We start from the raw sequence: 21,947 nt of genomic DNA, 5'->3' as shown, positions 1-21,947 counted from the left end.
ACTTGCAACCTTTTTCCCATGCTCTGTCAAATGTTTATCCGTCAAAGAAACAAAAGATTGTGTGACTCTGACTTTGTTCGTTAACGTTTTTGTTCGACGTAAAGAGAAGTAAAATTGAATTGAAATTATGTTTAGAACACTCCAAAAATATTGAAATTTCAGTTTCTGTTAGAATGTCGGAACCTTATGATTTTGAACGCTAGCATTGATTTAGGGGGAAAAAATAGATCGTTCATTTCATTTGCTTATTTTTACTTTTAATAACAACACTTTTCCTATGTAGTGGGCTATTATAAGAAAAGTAACATACATAAACAAAATCTGTGACGTCACAGATTTAGAAAATCTTCCCACCTTTCATTTTCCATCTCGCCGAGGCACCACTCAGTGTCGCATTGGAGGCGATTTTAACCTGTAATTGATCATTGTCGATAAGAGTGCTACAGTGTCGACGTCTGGTGGCGACTTTTAATGTGGGGCCATAACTTGGGCCCCTAACTCGATGTTACAATAATGTCCAATTAGAGGTAAAAATGTCCAATTAAACGTGTCGCATTACAGGTCTGTCCGATTAGCTAAATGTCGCATTAAATGTAAATTACTGTAGCATCTCTTGAAAGAACACACAACATGATTTAGCCAAATCGGTTTATTTTTTTGTGTTTGGCATTCGTTTGAATCGAGGAAGCCGATTTTTTTTCCATGACGACAATGCATTTCAGCCGTTGGGGTCGCAAAGTTAACTCGTTTCACATCTTCCTATTCTTCTTGGCTCTTAGCTCCATCGGACAACTATTCGTTCCCCAATTTTAAGAAATATTCAACCACAATCATTCGATACAAGCACCATTTTTGCCACAATGTCCGGCAATCGTGCAACACGCCCCACCCATTGCATTAGTCCAGCCTTGGTGACTTCTCGAATTCTTGATTCCCTGTAGCGTTGCGCCAATTCATGGTTTATCCTCCATTTCCATACTTCGTTTACCTGTACGTTTACCTTACCGCCATATATTAACTCATATTCCGTAACCCGATTGGATTTGAAATTTCGTAATCCGATCGAGATCGGCTTTTGCCTTCTGCAAACCGAACGAGATCGTCTTCTGCATACTTCAATCCTTCCATAATTCAAACCCAATCGATAGCGCAAAAGTACTTTGCCTTGATGCAGAACAAACGTAAAAATAATGCATCTGTGTTCGTGATGCTGCACCCAAACCAGCGTTACCAGGAAACATTTCATCTTCGGCAGAAAAAAATGCCTTTTCGTGTCCTGAAGCGTCAAATGAGCAAATAAAATCATCTGTCTCAAATGCTTCAAAATGTTTGTATGGATGGGAGCAGACATCTCTTTCTGTTTTCCTTTTTTCATCTCTTTGGAATTGCACCAAAAAAGAGCCCAAACGATGTCAACGGGGATCGAACCAAGGTCGGCTAGAATGCAACGCTATTTTACACGATCACGCTATCCACATAGCTGCTGGTGCGGTTCGGTGAATGCGTGATAATGTTACACCTCATTATAAAATTAAGTTGGAAAGTGTGTTCTAAGACTAAAAAAAAAGAGCTTAACGTAAATGCATATATATCTCGGTCTGGGCCGTGTATTTGGCAAAGTACGCTGGTGGATTACACCATGGCGGTTCTTTCGGTTGAAGGAGGCCTGTATGACGATAGCTCAGGATTCGAGATAATGTCGCACTTTGGTCTTATGGAAGACCATACAGTTTGGATGTGGCACAGGAAAATTAAATCACTTGGAAAAAACACAGGAATTCAAAACACGTGGAATACTTCTCAACAATTTGGTTGGTTTATTTACGCGATCTTGCACAGATAAAGGTTGGAATTGGAATGAAAAATATTGCATTGGTAGGGATCGGTTCCTATGCAGTTATTTGTTCGTATGCGTTCGGGATATGCTGTTGGTATTCGTTTTATACACCACACATTGCATTCATGATGGATTGGGAATGGATTGGATAGGAATAAGGATAGGAATGGACATTGAAATTTAGAATTAGGAATACTTGCTCCTTTTTCGCGCTGTCGGTCGCGAACATACGCGAAAAGCTTTAACGCGCTTGTTTCACTCGCTCATATAAATCTTATATTGCAATACCATATATATTAAACAAATGCTATACCAGTATTTGAGAGTCATGACATTTTCTGTTATTTTTAGGCTCATTGCTTGATGTTATTTAATGATGCATGAAGCTCTCACTCTTGCTTAGCTATTTTTCTATGATATTCCTAGCATATCCGCTAAAACTTTATGAATAATATGAAATCATTATCAGACACAATTTTATTTCGCTTGAAGGCAATGTTGCCACTTTTGCATATGTCGATTTTGTTTAAATCTCGTTCGGATTGCATCATGCAAAAGTATATCTCGATCGGCTCACGGAAAAATCCGATCGGGTTCTGAAATAAGGGTCATTGAACTTAGCACTCGGTGTTTGAAAACAGCAAGTGTTTGTGAGGCCTCTTAGAGCTTCCTCCACGCTTCGTGCCCGTAGAGGACTACCGGTCGAATCAGGGATTTGGTACGCTTCGTACGAGGGCGGACTTTTCTAGACCTCAGAGATTTGTAGAAAATCCGATTTTATGCGTAACGTTATTTGTGCATCACACCTAAGTAATGATTAAACTCATACAGATAATCAGCCCTATTCTGTATTCCGACGGATTTTCTTTTCGTTTAAAATAGTTATTTTGTTCCAGTTCCGTTTTCGCATTCCCTATTTCGAACGTTTTGCCCATTTAATGTTCGAAACAGATCGAATGGAAAAAATCGGATGGCGATGAAAAAAAACTACATAATAGGTCGTATGAACAAAAAAAGTATTCTGCCCGTTTCAAAGTAAAGTATACTTTCCTAGTACAGTGGAACCCCAATTATCCGCGGAATAGTAGGGCTAGCTCACCGCGGATCACGAAAGTCGCGGATAACACAACAAATGACTAAAAATGAGGTGCAAACACAAAAAAAAACAGATATTTCAGTATGAAAACAATGTTTTATCAATACAGGAATCATTGATCTATCCATCGGTAAGGTCGTGTACACCAGTAGTCAAATAATATGAAAGTCATGACCAAAACAGAAGAACAAAAACCTACCACTCATTAGCAAATTTAGGGTAGGTTCATAGAATTACGCTCGCGGATAATGGGGGTTCTACTGTATTTACTTGAATCCGTATGAATAAAAGTTTACTTCACTAATTTCATTTTAACGCATTCGAACATAGTTTTTACTTTGTCAAACATCTGTCAACTGATTGTTTAGGTTTCGTTTCAAAACGTTTTTTTTGGACAAAGCGTGTATTCGCGATGACAAAGGAAAAGTGTCGACGTCTGGTGGCGACTTTCAATAAGGGACCATAGTTTGGGTCCCTATCTCGTTAGTGTAATACCTATCAGATTAGAAGACACGAAGCCACTTTTCAAATGTTAAAATGTGAATGAAAATTATCACATCATGTCATTTAATCACTTAAAACCAATTTTTTTCCGACTTTTATTTAACGCTTTGGTTATACATTTCCAACATTATTGCGGAAACTTTTCATTATAATATGAAGTTGTCTTCGAAAACAATTCTCGTACAAGATTTTTTCACCACCTGCGAACAAAAGTGTTCTTCAATTAAACAGAATGCTAATTTGGTACGGAAAGGTTATTTTTCATTCATAATTTAAATTTTAAAAACGTGTTCATTCTGCCCGAAAATCAATCAATTTTTTTACGCTCCCCTAAAGTAGTAAACGAAGGTCAATGCCATCAATGAGGATTGTTAACTTGTTCAACTTCAAGCGCAAAATAGCAGCATTAAACATAAATCGGATATGACATCAAAACGAATTAAAGTGTTTTCAGATCCAAAGTATGCTAATGAGCATACTTGATTATTACGAAGTTAATACTTGATGAATGCTGTTTTATTCATACGAAATCAGCTATACATCCATTTTCGAAAAGTAAAAACTTAGTTCTTACTTTTATTCATACCAAACATAGTAAAAACTTAATCTCACTGCTCGACTGCTCGAATGAAGTAAAATAAAGCTGAATTTGAATTTAATTCATATGGCCTAATGTTATTCAATGAACCAATTTTTTTCTTAAATCCTATATTTATTGGCCTTCTACAAAAAATAGTCAGGGTCTGCAAACTAGGTTTTATCGATACTGAAATCATTAAACTATCCACCTACAAGGTCGTGTACACCAGTAGTCAGATAATGTGAAGGCCATGACTATAACAAAAGTGCATGTGCCTATCACTCCCTGACAAATTTCGAGAAGGCCTATAGATTTACTATGGAACTCGCTGTCGCGAATAATCCGCGCGGCGGATCATCCGATGGCGGATAATCGGGGTTCCACTGTTATATATACCTAATAAAACTGTAATATCAAATTAATCATAGTAATTTATTCTCTCGTTCAAAAATCGCGAAAATCACACACTTTTTATGGTGTTCATAGTAAATACCCCCTTCAAAAAGCTAAAGTATTTTGAAAATTTTTCAAACGACTTTGACTTTGTGTATATTTTATGTTACTATTACGTAACTTAAGAGAGAGGGAGGTTTGTCATGCGTTTCTTATAGTTACATAGGGGAGAAGGGTTCCAAAAACCACATTTTTAGCGTTACGTTTTTTGTGTACCATGCCTTATTGAAAATAACAAACTGAACACACCTTTTTTGGGTAAAATTGTACATACATGAAATATACTCACTTACCATGTCTCTAGAATGATTGTGTGGCGCACATGAATCTAGAAATATACAAAAAAAAACTAGGATTTATTAAATTTTCAAATAGGAATAGTACTCCAAAACGAGTATCTCGTTTTACGCTGACCCTTAGATTTTATATCCTGTCAAAAACAGACACTTCCACGCGAAATTAAATAGGCGACACAATACTATTCGCTTCAGGCATTCGACTTTTGCTATCATCACGCTATGATTTTTTGAAAAAAGATTGTCGATTTCCCGATTTTTTTTAAATTACTGATAATTGGAATTGGAATTTTTGATAGCCGCCACGTATGTACAAAGTTTAACCCATTTTATGCTATGCGTTCGAAAAATCGAACAGCAACTTTGCTAATTGTTCATGGCTTTGGGAAGCAACCGTATGGATAGGGTTTGGTATCAAATGATAGCTTTGTTTCTTAGCTACCACATACTATCAATTTCATTCAATTTTGTATAACTTTATTAGGCAAAAAGACGGTTTAAAACAACTATCTGAGAAAGTACAAAACCTTAAATAACACTGTACACTTAGTAATTTTTTTTTCTTTATTATAGTGACATTCAACACATTTCGGTTGGTTCGTCACTTTTACTTCCATTTTTTGGAAGAATGTCGGAAGAATGACTGAGAATTGAACTCGTGATCTCTGCGTGAGAGGTATGGATGTTACCACTACGCCAGATCGCCTCCCACTTAGTAATTGCTCTCCGCGATCAACCTGAACCAGCTAAGTTGCTCAACAAACACATCGAATGGCGCTTGGGAGTAGCAAATCATTCTCACCATGCAAGTTTCGGTGAATCGAGCTTCTAATAATCATTAACGACGCCAGCCACGTCTCTACAGTCACCAGGGGAAGGGAAGAAATGTGAGTCTACCGCCCGACGACCAGCAGGGTCGCCTCTATAGCGTGGTTTCCTAGCGACTATCAAAGAAGGGATAGTTTTTAGTGAGAGAGTTAAGAATCAGGATTCACCGTAGTGAGTGATGTGATATCCATTTTTTTCCTTTCCATAACCATGGATAACAGCTATTACAACCATCCTCCTTAGGGGCTTTGGACCATCTGTTCTGGTTCTCAATAGTTTCAGATTCTTTTACGGACACGCTACTATAGAGATCCGTGATTCGCAGGTGGAGTTGTAAACTTTTCTAAAGTATTAATTTGATGAAAGAATACACATTGTGATGTAGGAAAAAACCTTTGGATTGAACCTCCTTCAGAATGAAAAATATAGGTTTTAGTCAATGTTTTTGTTTAGCGATTTTTAATTTTTTTTTTTTTGTCATTTTCTGGAAAACTGAAGAACGGAAAAAATAATTCTAGAAGATTGGGGTTTGTGTAACGCCAATAACAAAAAATACACCAATGGCTATGGTTTAAAAAAATTAAAATAACTTAAAAAAGTTCATTCACAATAATTGAATAGGGTCGAGCCAGAATTGGCTTTTCGAAAAATTATTATATAGAGGAAGGGTGGTAAAGACGGACACCCAAAGTAAAAGTTGATTTTTTTCGTGAATTTCACAAAAAATAAATATAGGGAAACTTCGATATAACGTCACTCGATATAACGTACATGTATTCAAAGTGTGAAGGAATAATTTTTTTAATATTTTTTCTGAAAGAAAAATGAATTATCTGTATTGTGACAAGTTTAAAACATTAAAACATGTTTTGTATCTTCAACCAATCCCATCTTGTGATTCAGGATTCTAAATGAATCAAGCATTAATCAACGAAGGGAAACATCCTAAGAAAGCCTGGTTTCGTCTTCTAATTTAATTTTATCATTAACCTTACCCAAACAGCAACACGATAAAGTAATACAGGTCGGACTCGATTATCCGGGATTCGATTATCCGGAATTTTAGACTCGATTATCCGGAGTATTTTATTTTTGATTTTCGGAAATTTTGAATAATTTGTATAATAATTCCATATTCAATAGCCAATATGGGTATCAAATGAAAGGGCTTGACTAGTAGGATACAGTTAATTATGAAAACTGCAAATCCAAAATGGTCGCCACCACAAGATGGCGGATTACATATTTTCTCAGAACCCCATCAATATGGGTATCAAATGAAAGGGCTTGACTAGTAGAATACAGTTATTTATGAAAAATGAAAATCCAAGATGGCGCCAATATATTTTTTCACAACCCCATCAATATGGGTATCAAATGAAAGAGCTTGACTAGTGAAACACAGTAGATCATGAAAAATACAAATCCAAAATGGCCACAGTTCCCAACTAACCGGTTACTTTTTAATGGTTTCATTCAGATTGCCCTGTTTGTATGTATGTTTGAGTGTTCGTAGGATTGCCCCACATTAATTGAAATTTGACCCCGTTCCTGATCACTGATTGATCTGAAATTTGGAATATACCTTTAATTCTATTTGGGTGTCAAAGAACAAAAATAAAAGTAATAATAACACGTTATAAATTATTAACTTTTAAGTTTTTCACTTTCAAAATGTTATTAAAATACACTAATTTAGATGTTCCGCTACTATATCCTATACTAAATTTTCTCATCTTTCAAATGAAGGCAATAGAGTTGTTTTCCGTAGCGTACTTTTTAATGTAGAGCCAGTTTGAGGCAACAGAGTCCGAAATAGAAAAAAAAGTTCTATAACTCTGTCATTATTGAAATTCGAACATATGCGTAGAAGGATTTTTCTCATCAAATATGATCGCCTATCACCTCCTGAGAGAATCTGGATGAATTTATTTTTTTCATGTGAGAAAGGTGTTTTCTGACTTTAATGGGATGAATCAAAAATCAAATTCTTCTTTTATATTCAAAAAACAAAAAATACATGCAAAAAAACCAATAAAAAATAATTTTTTTTGACTCGATTATCCGGAGTGAAAAAAAAATCAATACTCCGAATAATCGAGTCCGACCTGTATAAGCTACTTCCATGAGTTCTTTATTATGCTTCGATATAACGTACAATTCGATACAACGTACAATTTTGAAAGTGAAATGTACGTTATATCGAAGATACCCTGTAACTATCTCACCACAAATAGATAGTCTAGGTCTCTTTTTATAATAAAATTTGTCTATGAGGCAGATATTTTGAAAAATGAATGTGCCCGGCATCCTTGAAAAAATAAGATTAAGTTGAAGAAGACGGACACTTGGTGTGGGAAAGATGGACACTAACTGAAAATTCACGTTTATGTACTCGATAAGATTTGGAGGTCTTCAAATATACCTTAAAGAGGATCTAACAAAAAATACTAGACTAAAATCACCTAAAAGGGCTTGTAACTTTTCTCATTTTTTCATGTCTAAAATAGCTTCCGGCATTCGGAATGACAAATTCCGATTACGTTTTAAAAACCGCTTCGCTGATTCATCCATGATATGTGATTGCACTTGCATCTGTTAATAAGAGAAGGAGGAGATAACCAAATTGTTTTCAAAACAAAATGTTGGTTTTTCGTCGGTGGGGTGTCCGTCTTACCCGACTTGATTAGTATTTTATTTTTGGAGTAAAAATGAGAAAACATCACCGCTGCTTCGACAAACTGGAAGAGAAGAGATGGTAAAACATTCACGTATCGAAAAATACCCCAAAAAGCACTCGAAAACAATGAGAAGCTTATTTTCTGCAGACGAAAACTTACATCGAGATGCTCTTTGCAGATTATTTTTTTGTTTTTATTTACAACCAGCTGACCCGACAACTTCGTCCTGCCCAAAATTCATTTTTCGTTATCACATCCACGTTTTCTTACCAAGCGCACGTTCATGGATCCAATCGCAGAACTGATCATTGATTGAACTTCTAATCTACCCTATAAAATTACCTTTTACTATAAAATTCCTACTACTTCTACCAAAACTCGTTATTATAATATCAGATGTTTTTCAGACACAATTCTCTTTGAAGATTTTTCAACCACTTGCAAACAACATGTTTCTTCGTTACACGGAAAAAATGTGTGATACAGAAAATATGGTAGAATAAAGACAGCCCTTAATCGGAAAATTCCTTTCTCGAGTTTTGCTCTCATCAACATATTCGGCAATCCATTTTTATTTATATAGATAGAAGATAGAAGATAGAAGATAGAGTTTCGTCAGCGCGAACTTCAAATGGACTAACAACGCTTGTTAATATGTAATTGTAGAACATATGCGAATTAAATTTTTCGAATTTTCCTATTTTCTTCCAGAGTTTTCCGAAAACTTATAATTGTCATGTTTGGATGAAATATGTGTATCATTTTTATGGGACCCCTCTTCATTCCAGAGGAGGGAGGGGTGTAATACCATCATAGAAACATTTCAACCCTCACACCCCAAATTTGGTTCAATTTGCTTGATTAGTTCTCGAGTTGTATGGCAGCCCTTAGAGAGGGGGTAAGTGTGTCGAACCACCCTAGAAACATATATTGCTCCCTAAAACCTCCATATGCAAATTCTGGTTCAATTTGATTGATTAGTTCTCGAGTTATGCAAACTCCCCCTCCCTCTGAAACTGAAACTATCATAAGAACCATTCCCGACCCCGAATACCCCTACATACCAATTTTCATGTCGATCGGTTCAGTAGTTTCCGAGTCCATAAGAATCTGACAGACAGACAGAGACAGAAATCCATTTATATATATAGAAGATTTTAACAGAAAGCCAGCTAGTGTCAACGTTATTGATACAATGTATTGCAAGTTTGTACATCATTAAAACTTAAAATAAAATTATACAGGGGTGTCCGTCTTTCCCAACTTTCCCCTAAATGAATGTACAGTTTCAGTAGCTACAACTGAAACATGTCCATATAAAGAGGAGTAGAGGTCACTGCTCGCCACCTCTCCACATTTGTAACCTATAAAGTGAACGAATACGAAATTATCCCGTTTACACTGTTTGATCCAAGGAGCTGGAATTGACAGGTGGTTCGTTTTCGACAGTATGAGGATAAGGCATGGAAGATGCGAGAGGGGATGAAAAATGACAGCGACTATTTTTGTTTATAAACAAACCAGGTCCAATTTTTATGCTACATAGCGTTTTCTGCACACCAACAATTACCTACGCTGGACCGGTTTCAATCGAACTAGCTGTTGTGTCCCGCACGATCAGGTGAGTCTCCAGCTGAAGCAGCAGTCGTCGGGAAACGACATGCCTGGATATCCAAACCGTACCGTTGCGCTCACTCAATCGTAATGGGTCGTCAACGACTAATGTGATTAAATGCGAATGGAACTAGGAGCAGTGCGGTACAAGCCCGCCGGTAGTGGCTCTTCCATATACCCACTAGCACAGCTCCCACAATCGCTGAATTGCCAATCCCAGCAGCAACGGCAACAACCCTCACGTCCCGTAAAACAGCAATGAAGACAATAACTTGCAGCAGTCCCCGAAACACAACAATGATGCCAACAGCGTAAACAAACAAACACATAGCGGTATGCATTCTTCATTGCATGCCATTTGTTATCTTCTTTCTCGGAAACGCTAGCCGTTCATTTGGCCGCTGTCAATTCGAACTCAAGTAATGGCTGAACAGCAATTCTGACATAACGTTCCACCTTATTATACCGCCTTGGTTTGATCGGATTGCTTTAGAGAAGAAAGCCTTAAGGTGGCATTCCATCTATTCAACATGCTACATGCTACAAGTCAATGGTAAACAACAATGAATATGATACTCGCGCAATTTTTTATTTTGTTTCATCCTCAGCCACTACACAGCAGTGTGCTAACGCTCACTGCTCCAACATATCTGTTCTGATGTAATTGTTTTTATGATCAAATATTCTGTTGTTCTATTATTGTGGTGAGTTCATGTTCATGTGTCGTTCAAGTCGTTCTACACACGCCGCACCGATCCGCAAGCCATTGGTTCAGACCAACATTGCTCAACAAGACCAATTATGTCGTAAAAAGAGACACTCCAATAAGCAGGAACCATTGACTTGTAGCGTGTAGCATGTTGAATAGATGGAATTCCGCCTTTACAAATAAGGAGAAATCAACCCGGGTTTATTAACTTCGTACTCTTAACAGTGATCTGTTACCGATTAGTGGTCAATGAAATATTTACTTCCGAGAGTTGAAAAAATAAATGTACAATTTTACAAATGCGTTTTCAATTTTTTCCTTGATGAGAGTAAACGTTGTTTTTTCACACATCTTTTGCCTTTAAATCTCTAATTTTGGTTGAAACGTTTATCTGTCTATCTTTCAAAAGTGATTCGATTATATTAATAAATTGCCACTCATACTAAATGCATTCATTAACAATTGGTTCAAACGCGTTTATCATATAATTCATTTACTGATATAAGTATTATTTTTTTTCTTCGTTCGAAATTATCGGCCATCTATTTTTCATTGTATACCTCAAAGTAATGCTTCTCGTTTCGTACATATATTCATAATCCTTTTTTTTTATTCTACATTTGTGTGAGAAGCTTGGTTAGAAAATAAAAATCAAGCAATCGGTTATCAATGAGTATCGCATTACCATACTTTACGTTTCTTGAACCAATAGCTGGACACAATCGAACCACAACCTCGTTCCACCTAGCTCTGGTCCATCGAAAGGCTATCTGGATTGTTGTTAGCTACTACGGATGTGTCTTTCTGTACCGACTCGAAAAGCGGCTGCAGCTCCGACGAGCTCCGAATCAGCGACATAAACTCAGCCAAATGTTGATTTTTATCTTAAAAATGAATAGTGTGAGTTTTGGTTACTTTGATTAACATAATACAAATGTTACCTGCTTTCGGAATCTGCCACAATGCAGCCACCGCTCTTAGAGCCGACCGCTTCAATTCGTCTTGTTTCTCGTATTCTTGCTTGACAGAATTAGCCTTGACCTTCAATGTGCAAGTTGCCCGCAAAGGATCAACAAATTGATCTAGCTCTGTAAAGAATGAAACGAGTCTGAGAATCTCCACTACGCCACAAATTGTAAGTCTTACTTTGTAACACTGCTGATGGGCACAGCACGGCCAGTCTAGCTGTCATTAAATAAGTTAACATCTTGATATCATAATGATCCTTAAGGCCAGCCTGCACATGTTCCAGAAACTGCATGATGTCAACACGGTCCAGTCCTTGTTCCAACAAAGTGTACATACATTCAAATGCAGCCTTTCGGATGTCCAAACCATCATCGACGGTGTGCTTGAAAGGACCCATCTCTACCTCACGAATGAGATCCTTCTTCACTTTAGTCTCGGAGTACAACTGGGGCAATAGTTCAGGGAGTAACTCACGCACCAAGCTTGGTTTATTGTGTACGGCCGAGTTGAATGCGACCAGCGCAACCCGACGAACGGCTGGCTCTGGGTCTTGCAGAGCAAACAGAAACTGTCCAATACACTGTCGCAACAACGGATCGATCGATTGTGGCTGGTCGGAGATGGTGAATTTAATTGATGAAACAACTGCCGTGCGCATCAGATGACTCTTGCTGTCCAAAGCCAACAAAAGCTGTGGCAGCAGTTTCTCGGGATCAACTAGCACAAGTTTTCCCAAACATTCTGCCACCACATTACGCGATCCTTCTTCAGAACACTCGCAGTTCTTGAACAACTGAGCCCAGATTGATGGCACAGATGGTAACAGCTGTGCCAAACCATTCTTACTGGTGGATAGCGACGAGATTACCTCTTTCAATGAATGCAGCAACAAATATTGCCTCTTTGGCTGGGCTTCGATTTCATTCAGTATGAATCCTAAATAATAGTTCAGATTTCCCACCGCGATAGCTCCAAGCGCATGAGAGGCCGCTCCCTTAACATCTTCAGAAGATGCCGAGAAGCAGTTAAGAATCATTTGAGCCAGCGATTCGATGGAGCTCAGATTGCTAAAACGAGAAATAAAATGTTACGAACATGCAAAATCAAGACAAATTACGCAAAATACTTACAAATGCCTTCCAATTTCTCCTATAGTTAGAAGATAGAATACCAAATGGGCATCGCTCCGTCTGTTTTGAATTTCTCGCAAAAATTCTTTCGCCACCGTGACGGCCTCGTTCGGGACCTGCAACGTTAGCGCGGCAATACACTTGGCCAGAGAGTGGTAGGCTTGCTTGTGCAAAGTTTGTCCCTGTGGTTGATTGTGTACCGGATGCATTAACATGTTCAGCAAATGACGATAGCTTAATCCAGGCAAATTTGTTTGAACTAAAGCTTGGAACAGTTTCAAAGTGCAGTTCAAAGCAGTCCCCTGCAACAACGGTGATCGCACCAACGTCAAAACTTCCGGTAAAATTTGTTCGTGTACTCCAACTAGAGCCTGAGGTTGCTGACGAGCAACCGAAGTTAGGAAAGCTAGTGAAAGCTGAGCTACGTGTAAATCCGATTCGGACAGTAACGGTGGGACTTCAGAAACTGCATTCCGTAGCAGTATGGGGTCTATAAATTGATTGTAGTGGGTGACCAGTGTGTCAAGCAGAGTGAGTGAGTTTAGTTTAAGTGCACGCTGGTTCTTCCGGAGGAATGATCCCAGCACAGGTACTACTTCTGCAATAATCGGGCTGAGATTTACTCGCAATGGCGAAGCGGCGATCATGGTGAGAGCTTTGACCGAACTGAGTCGGGTAACTTCGTTACGCAATCTTTCCATAAATAAGGGCAAACAGGTGTTGAGTTCTTGTTGCAGTACATCTCCCATGTTAGCTATAATTTGGCCCATACAAGCGATAGCTCGCTCCTTCACTTCTTGATCAACCTCTGGAGAACGCAACTTTTGCAATGTGCTCGAGTATAATGGATGGACATACGGTGTAAAGTCGAAATTTGTTTCAATGTTCAGAGGACGAATGACTTTCACCAGTTGTTGCAAAACAAGAAGGGCTTCGGTGGCAATTTTATAAAAAGAATCGAAAACAGCGGCCTCGATAAGGGGAACAAGGGTTTTAATGTGTGAGTGGAATACTTGAGGATTGTGACCCGCTAGCATACAGTAGATGAAACCAAGCGCATCGATTTTCATGTTCGATGTAGAATTTTTATCATTCAATGAGTAATGTATTCCACCCATCAGCTGATCAATATGATTGGACAGAGCACCTGGCAAAGCATTCAGCAGCTCTCGGAGCAACAGAAAACAATCCTGCCTAGTTTTTACCGATTTCTCTCGCATAAGTGGCTGAACGGCTTTCACAATCGTTGGTACCTGATCTTGCAACATACTGATTGAGCTGGGTACTTGTTCCATCGAATCGGGATCGTGGGCAATATCGTCTCCGATTGGACGAGTAGATTTCAACAGTGCAATGTACGCATGAAAGATGTCCGATTTCACATTTTCCTCGCGCTCTGAAAATAGAAGAATATTATGAGTTCCCTATACCTCTTATGATGCTGGACAAAATGTCAAGTGTTGTCAAATAGGCTGACGACTCTATTTAGGTAACTTGAATATACGCTCACTAAAATTCATCAACAGCGTTCACTAGAATCCGTCATGAAAATTTGGGCAACAAATTGACAAAGAAAACTATCACTCATGTCATTTGCCCCATTCGACAAACTTTGAATAATCTCCGTTATACGGAGGATTCAATGTAGGTCGTGATTTCTCTCGAGTGATGCTATGGCTTATAAAATATCACTACAACCTGAATGCGCATTTAGCTCGCATCAACCAATCTATGTGATTGAGGCGGTGGCTAGCACGTGTATCCGATTCCATACTGGTCGCTCTCAGTTTTGTAGGCCATAAAGCAGACAATCCTCCTCTGGAATATTTTGAGCAGCCGAAATCCCGATCTTTTGCCTTATCTATACTTGTTCCGATATTCCGAAACGTTTAACGACGTTTAATGAACGTTTCATCCGTCGTACTCTTGTACCATCTCTATTCTGACTCCCGATCGGTAAACTTCGACATACAGATACTCATTACAGATTCAAACAAGACGGGACAATGGTTGTGCAGACTAGTGACCACTCTACCGGACCTCTCGAATCGAAAAAGACGCACCACGTTAAATGTGGGGTACAACTTAGAGGTACGTTGTTGATAAATGGTCAACTGCATCCCAATAGAAAGTATCCCTCATCGTCATAATACAGATAAAAAAAATTTGAAAAAATAAAAAAAAACAATCATTTAACCGTAATACAGCGCGAACTCGATTATATACAATCTCAGATTTCTTTTCACTGTATGTTAACGAATCCTGTATATAACCGAGTCAAAAAACAACATACATGTACGTTTTTTTGCATATATTTTTCGATAAAAGAAGGATTTAATTCTTGATCCATCTCCTTAAAGTCAGAAAACCTTTCTCACATTAAAAAAATATCCAGAATCTCTCAGGAGGTTATAGACGATCATATTTGATGAAAAAAATCTAATGACAAAGTTATAAAATGTTTTTTTTTTGTTTCGGACTCTGTTGCCTTGAACTGGCTCTACATTAAAAGTACGCTACGAAAGACGATTCTTTTGCATCCATTCAAAAGATGTGAACATTTAGTACAGGATATAATAGTGGAATATCTAAATTAGTGGATTTAAATAACATTTTGGAAGAAAACTTGAAAGTTAGGAATTTTTAAATTGTTATCATTAATTTTATCCTAAAAATTCATATTAATCTAGCTTGTTTCTATCAATCAAATCAAAGCTCTCTATACGCTCTACAATTTGTTCTTTGACACCCAACTTCTATCTTTCCTAATTTCGCTACAATATCGATATAAACAATTTCTGGTGAAAATTCAAGCAAAATGTTTGTGCACATTTTTGAACATCGATATAAAAAAAATCAGTAAGTGTCGAGTCACTCGTGTCCATGTTTTAATGTGGTTCCTACCCGTTTCAATTAAATAAGAAAATATAAAAAACTGTTTTTTCAGGACCTTCATTTGATGTATCAAGAGAGTTAAAATTTTAGTTTTCTGAACAATGAAAAAGCTCAATTCAAATGCAATTACTACAAACAATCACAGTCCTACGTCAAGTTCCCGCCTGAGCTCCTAGGCCTAGACCCATCTACTTTTTCACTTAAAATCTCTCTTGAAGGAAAACTTGGTGGCTCCCATATTTTTCACTGGTACCAATCTTACTAGTATTAGCTTTAGTTGTTATAAAATCAAAAGTCTTCATGATAAACGTTATGGGAAAAGACCCCATAATCTGCAAACCGAATCTTGAAAATCAGATCGTTTAGGATGTCAACCATCACTGAATTCAAAAGCAATTCTATAGAGGCGAATGAACTGGAAAATTTAAAGCCTCTTCAAAACAAAGGAGAAGAAGAAGCTATTCTGAGGACACAACCCATTGTCGTTGGCTTCCTCAATAGCAATAAAGACGAAAACTGCAATATCTGCATTCGAAAGAATATCCGATGAACGCAACTATGAGATTATGACAATGATAAGTTTTAGGATAAGTACTCTCTGTTGCCTAGGTTTTATATTATTCATTTTGACCTAACGTCTTTACAACATGGCCTGATGAGAACATTTCCCGCGATGGTTCGGTCCGTTACACAAAAAAAACCATAGTAGGCACGACTCCTATTGAAATGCGTATTCTGAGACGGCAATGTAGAATAGCAGACTAGAAAGACCATGCCCCCATCGGGACTCGAATCAGGTAATCCACTCGATATTGTATTCTATCCATCGTAGCCTTAATCAGTCTTGTCAGCTTGGAACATTTGACTGCTGTCTCAAATCGGATTCATTATCGCAATAAGCGCAAATCCGAAAATGGTGCCAAAACGCTTTCACTAACTGTTGCAGACCGTGTTAGGCGGTACAGAAAACGGGAGCTAGGAGAAACGGTTCCATTGACGTCCGAAGCTCCATAGCTCTTTTCCTGTTATTAAATCATATGCGGCTTTAAAGTCGATGAGTAGATGGGACGTAAGTACTCTGTACGCACGGTATTTCCGCCGCATCGGAAATACCGTGATTTGATCGGTAATAAATCGACATTTGATGAAGCCTGTCTGATAACTCCTCACGAATCTGTTTGTTAATGGTGACAGCCGATGGGAGAAAATTTGGGAAAACACTTTGTAGGTTGCATTCAGAACGGTGATTGACTGCCGACCATCTATCAGAACAAGATCGATCTGGGATTCTATTTGATATGGTGACTTCCAGATGTATCGGTGGAAGAATTTGGACTGGAAGAAGGTATTACTTACGGCCATATTCATAGAGAAAGCGAAAGCGACGAGTTTTATGCCGTATACATTTGTTAACTGGTGTGCGCTATACATATCAATTACCGGTTAGAAATCCTCCTCTATACCAATCTGAATATTGACATCTCCGACGATGATCTCGATACCATGTTTTGGGCAGCGGTCATATTCGCGTTCCAACTGCGCGTAGAATTCGTCTTTGTCATCATCGGGGCTTGCGAGGTCCCCTGGAGGGCTCAAACAATTCCGACAGATCGCCTGGAATCCGCACCGACAGCACCGCGCATTGTTTATCGTTGCCTGAATCAGTCTTATCAGCTTTCGAGGAAAGCCATGCTCTACATGATTCTCCATAGCTGTCGTCGGTGGTTGGCGTCATGTGCGACTTTGAAGTGGACAAAGATGTGGTGCGTAGAAGCTTACTACGCACGGCATGCTACCACAAATTTAAAGATATTTTGACGTCAAAAAATACTAAAATGGCGCTGCTGAAATCCTACAATTCTGATGAATCGGCAATTTTCGTCAAATTATTAGCCACACGAAACCTGGCACTCTCCAACGAAAAAATATGTGCGGTCGTAAACTGAACGAGATGCGATACACCTTCATGCCTTACACTAACGCTGATGGTTCCAACAAATTTGTATTAATGTTTATTAGAACTGCACGTTCCAAGCCGCGTTCGTTTCCTGCCAGAAAGGTGCTCCCAGTTACATATTACAACCTCGAAAACAGTTTGTATGACAAAAGATTTGTTTCGGGAGTGGCTTTACAATGAGTTTGTTCCAGCAGTGAGGAAATTTTCCGGTGAACGCTTCTTGGATGCAATAGCTCTTCTAGTACAGGATAATTTGTGTAATATTTTGGTTTTTGCAATTTAACTATTCGTTTATCAATAGAGGTCAATTTCTGTACCTCGTCGACTCGAAAAAAAAAAGTTTTCGTTCATATCGGCCTCTAGGAATATCGACCACTTTGAGAACCTCTGCCCTAGACGAACAATTACATGTGACATGTACACGATTGAAATTCGGCTCTGTTACAGCTAAAATGCTAATGAGCCTAAAATAAACAAAAGGGATAAAAAAAACTGGATTTTCCAATAAGACCTGAAAAATTAAAGGCACCAGGATCTAATGTATACAATCCACATCGCCGGAAACCGTTGATCAATGTCGATTGTAGTTTCGTCATTCTATCCATAGCTTTTGAGTGCTCTGAAAAAGCTGACGTCCAGCAGCTTAATGATTTGAGTGGAATTTTGTGGGAGATAAACCAGAAGTATGTTTTTTCTCCGTGCATAGCAGCATCGTTTCATAAGAAACATGTGACTTATGTCAATTTTGAAAGAGAGTAATAGAGAATGATATTTTCTGCTGGACAAGCCAAGGGTAAAAAACATCCTTGAGAAACAGGAACAATCCGGGACATCCAACTCGATCCCGTTCTTGCTGCAGCCCAGCTTTTAGTCAAGCTCTGCTAGTTTTCTTTTAGCATCCTGGATTTGTACGAGTATAGAATCAACGTTGCCGCTAACTGCACGGCTGCGTTTCCACAAAACAGATTCTCGATCGGTGTTAACTACCTTTGCCTGGAAGTTTTTTTTTGTCGGAACCAGCTAAAACCAGTTTCTTTGTAGGTATTGTACGTACTGCTGTTTCATCCAAATTGAACATCTGTTCTGAAAATTTCAACAAATTGGCCAGTACTTTTTCTTCGAAATACTCATGGAATTTGTGAAACAGGTTCCTAATTTGTTGCTTGAAAAAAGCTGCACGATACTTTGACAATACGCTTGGCACCCGTTTCAATATTCCTGGATGCCGTTTAATGAACCCATTGATCCAATTACGAGCCAGTATCCCGTTTTCAAATGGTTTGGAATGAGCTGATTTTCTCTCTTAATGTGCTACGGTTAACAGTAATCTCTTTGTGTTCACTTTTGCACTTGGCTTTGGCTAACAGCCATTCAATGGTTCGTCCTTCTGTGACATCGAGAACTGTTTCTTTTCCATGACGTGGTCTGGAATACTTTTCCAAGACCTTCTCGCGCAGTGTTCCGTGCTTTCGAAATGGAAATTCGGTTCTCGCCATTTTCACAGCGTCTGCTATTTTCGACCTATCCTATTGCATGTGTTTCTGACCGGCGTTTGTTTTACTCATCGCAATATAGCAAATGAAATCTGTTGGGTGGAATAGAAAACAAGTAGAAATATGGGTGTCCTTGTTCGAGTCATGTTTATTTTGGTGATAACCGATCGAATTTGCAATGAAAAGATGTGAAAAAACTAATCAATCAATGCAGCGTACCTGTATCGTTCAGTTTTTATTACTTCCCGGAGACTTTGTAAATTGATAACAACTGTGGACAACGCTCTCAGCCATTTTACTAAGGAAACAACCAAAAATAGCGGAAGACAGGCCAACGAACGATATTAGCTGAAATTTATATCGTTAAGCTTAACTAATAGTACTTTGTTGCCAATTTTTCAAATAATTATAGTTTTGCAAGTATACACAAATATAATTTATCAGAAATAATAAGATAGCTAGTGTGAAAAACAGTATTTCATATCAAGTGGGTGGAATTATGCACTGGCTGATATAAGGGAGCTTCACGGTACTTTCCAGACATTGAAATTCTGACGTTACGACCAATACCGAGATTGTAACTACTATTCTACCTATAAAAATTATGGATATTAGAAAAACCCGTTTCACAAAACGCTTCCTCACGGGATTCGAAGCATACATTTTTAAGCGAAATTTCCCTTAGCTAAAAAACCCCAAAATATCTCCATCCTCGTTATCAATTTGGCCAATCGAAGAAAGCCAAGTATGAATATTTTCTATTCGAACTTAGATAAAACGAATTACCTTTAAATCGCGCGATAAGCGCTGGCGACAGCGTTTTGTAAAAGTCCTCCAATAGTTCATGTCTGGTAGAAATTACAGACTCCAAACACTTAGCTGCAGAACGACGAACTTTCCAGCTCATGTCGTCATCATCACTGTACTCTTCACTATCAATGTCATCATCATCCTCCATATCCATGGAAACGCCTATATCACCGTCGTCAGCTTCGTAGTTGTAATTCGGATCATACGTTATGTATTTCAAACAAAGTTCAACGATCTGCAAATAAGAATGTTTTTGTCATAATGTTCAACCGCTTATAAATTACGGTGGGAAAAGGTAGCACGAATATTTAATTATATCGACAAAAACCCAATTTAGAAATAATCGTACTATCTTTTTCATATAATAAATTGCATCATACCGACGGGATATGCGGCAAAATTGCTTCGGGACATCGTTGAACAAAGGCTTCACATGCCTGCAGGCAAAATTCACGAAGCTCGTCATCGTCTCGATGGCTGTACTGATTCAACAGAAACATGACCCTCTCTATATGGTTGCACAAACGGTGACCCGCCTGCCGACTGAAACATTTATTTAATAGAAACCCATCACCATATCACGGAATTGTAAATAAAGAAACAAACCAGATAGCCGCCAAACACTGGATGTAAGTCCGCACCATACTCTGATTCTGTGGCTTTTCCAAGCCATCCAGCAAATGTTCGATCACTTTATTGTACGCATTATTATTGCATGTAGTCAGTAGATGGGAAAGCGCCACAATTGTACGCTTACGTACCGCCTGACGAGCCGAGCCCAGCTGCGGCACCAGAGCCTTCAAAATTAGATCGTGAAATGGGACAAGCAAGTCACCGAAACGAGACAGCAAATCCGACAGTATGTCAAGTGCTTCTAGCTGAACCGAAACATCTTCCTTTTCGATAGCATTGCTCAGTTTTCCAGTAATACGCTGACATACATTGGGAACCAACGAATTCGAGGACTGGGGGAGTTCAGAGATTACCGTTTTCAAACCAATGCTGGAAATATCTCGTAACTGTTCGTTGTTCGAGACCATGTTACCACAAAGCGAATCCACAATGGTTTCCACCTGGTTTTCCTTCACCTTGTTTACGAGTGGGCCGAGGCTGGTGTGAATAAGTAATGAATCAGTTAGATGGAAAACTAACGAACGTATTCTAATTTGAGATTATCGAAGAAGAAATGCGCAATATTTAAACTAAGTATGTTCTACGTATTTACGTTACATCAATTAAAAATAACAAAAACAGTTGAAGGGGAATTGAACTGCTGAAGTATATTTACCACTTAACAGCTAGATTTTGCACCTCGCCGTTCTTGTCTTCCAATAAACGAAGCACCATCCGGACGACTTTCTTTTCCGACTCATCATCCAGCTTAATGCTGTCCTTCTGAAGCTCGCTCATTAGATCGTTTGTAGCCATGAAACGAAAGTCCTTATCATTGGACGTCATCTAGGCAACAGGAATATATGAATAGTATTGTATAAATACGTCGCAATCAATGGGTGATGAAAAATCATGGTAAACTATTTGCTATAAATATGATTGTTTGTACTTCGTAATTCATAGTTATTCGACTATTAGTACTATCAGTATGTACTTCATTGTTTACATCTATTTTCATAAAATTCATCAAAGTAATGTATCATGAATCCCTTCTTCTGATACCACAAGAAAGCATTTAATTTGTACAGTTTCAAAAAGCAAGCCATGACAACAATCTTTTTTTCGATGCACATTTCCCTCTTCTCGTGGAGTGCAAGTTTCAAAGTCGTACCTTCTCGAGCAAATTTGCGATTTGATAGGACGCCATTCCGACGGCCTTTTCTGCTACTTTCGGTAGTTTTGAGAAAAATAAATGCCTCCAAACACACTACAAAACAGCAGACAATATTTCGGCTTGTGTTACGACAGTTTCTTTAGAAATTCCTCAAAGTTTTGCACTTTTTCGAACTGCACTCAATTCTGACGATAACGAGATGAGATGAAATTTGCTTGCTATGAACTGTCTCGCACCGGTCCGTCAAAGTGAAACATATACACACAGAAAAGGCTAGGCAGTGTTGCCCACTGTCAGAATCGTCAGAAT

The 21,947-nt window shown here is 38.4% G+C and overlaps 1 protein-coding gene across 1 annotated transcript; it reads right to left on the bottom strand.

The window, feature by feature from the left end:
- Nucleotides 1–10,778: 10,778 nt before the first annotated feature.
- On the bottom strand, nucleotides 10,779–21,885 carry LOC129778035 (cullin-associated NEDD8-dissociated protein 1). Its single transcript, XM_055784670.1, has 9 exons — nucleotides 21,636–21,885; nucleotides 21,141–21,310; nucleotides 20,459–20,962; nucleotides 20,233–20,395; nucleotides 19,829–20,087; nucleotides 12,698–14,093; nucleotides 11,745–12,634; nucleotides 11,540–11,686; nucleotides 10,779–11,482 (listed from the first exon to the last, which is right to left on the bottom strand). The coding sequence occupies exons 1-9, from the start codon at nucleotides 21,669–21,671 to the stop codon at nucleotides 11,343–11,345; spliced, it is 3,705 nt and encodes a 1,234-aa protein (XP_055640645.1). The 5' UTR covers nucleotides 21,672–21,885; the 3' UTR covers nucleotides 10,779–11,342.
- Between the last annotated feature and the right edge of the window lie 62 nt (nucleotides 21,886–21,947).

The sequence above is a fragment of the Toxorhynchites rutilus genome, chromosome 3 (genome assembly GCF_029784135.1).
Source record: "Toxorhynchites rutilus septentrionalis strain SRP chromosome 3, ASM2978413v1, whole genome shotgun sequence".
Taxonomy (NCBI): domain Eukaryota; kingdom Metazoa; phylum Arthropoda; class Insecta; order Diptera; family Culicidae; genus Toxorhynchites; species Toxorhynchites rutilus.
This window is presented reverse-complemented; position numbering and strand designations above follow the sequence as displayed.

Bases quoted from the DNA above. Each gene is read 5' to 3' on its own strand.
- LOC129778035 (XM_055784670.1), bottom strand. From the start codon at position 21,671: ATGGCGTCCTATCAAATCGCAAATTTGCTCGAGAAG. The intron at 20,088-20,232 runs GTATGATGCAAT...TCTTATTTGCAG, and splicing joins TTTTGCCGCATATCCCGTCG to ATCGTTGAACTTTGTTTGAA. The intron at 11,483-11,539 runs GTAACATTTGTA...TTCATTTTTAAG, and splicing joins GTGGCAGATTCCGAAAGCAG to ATAAAAATCAACATTTGGCT.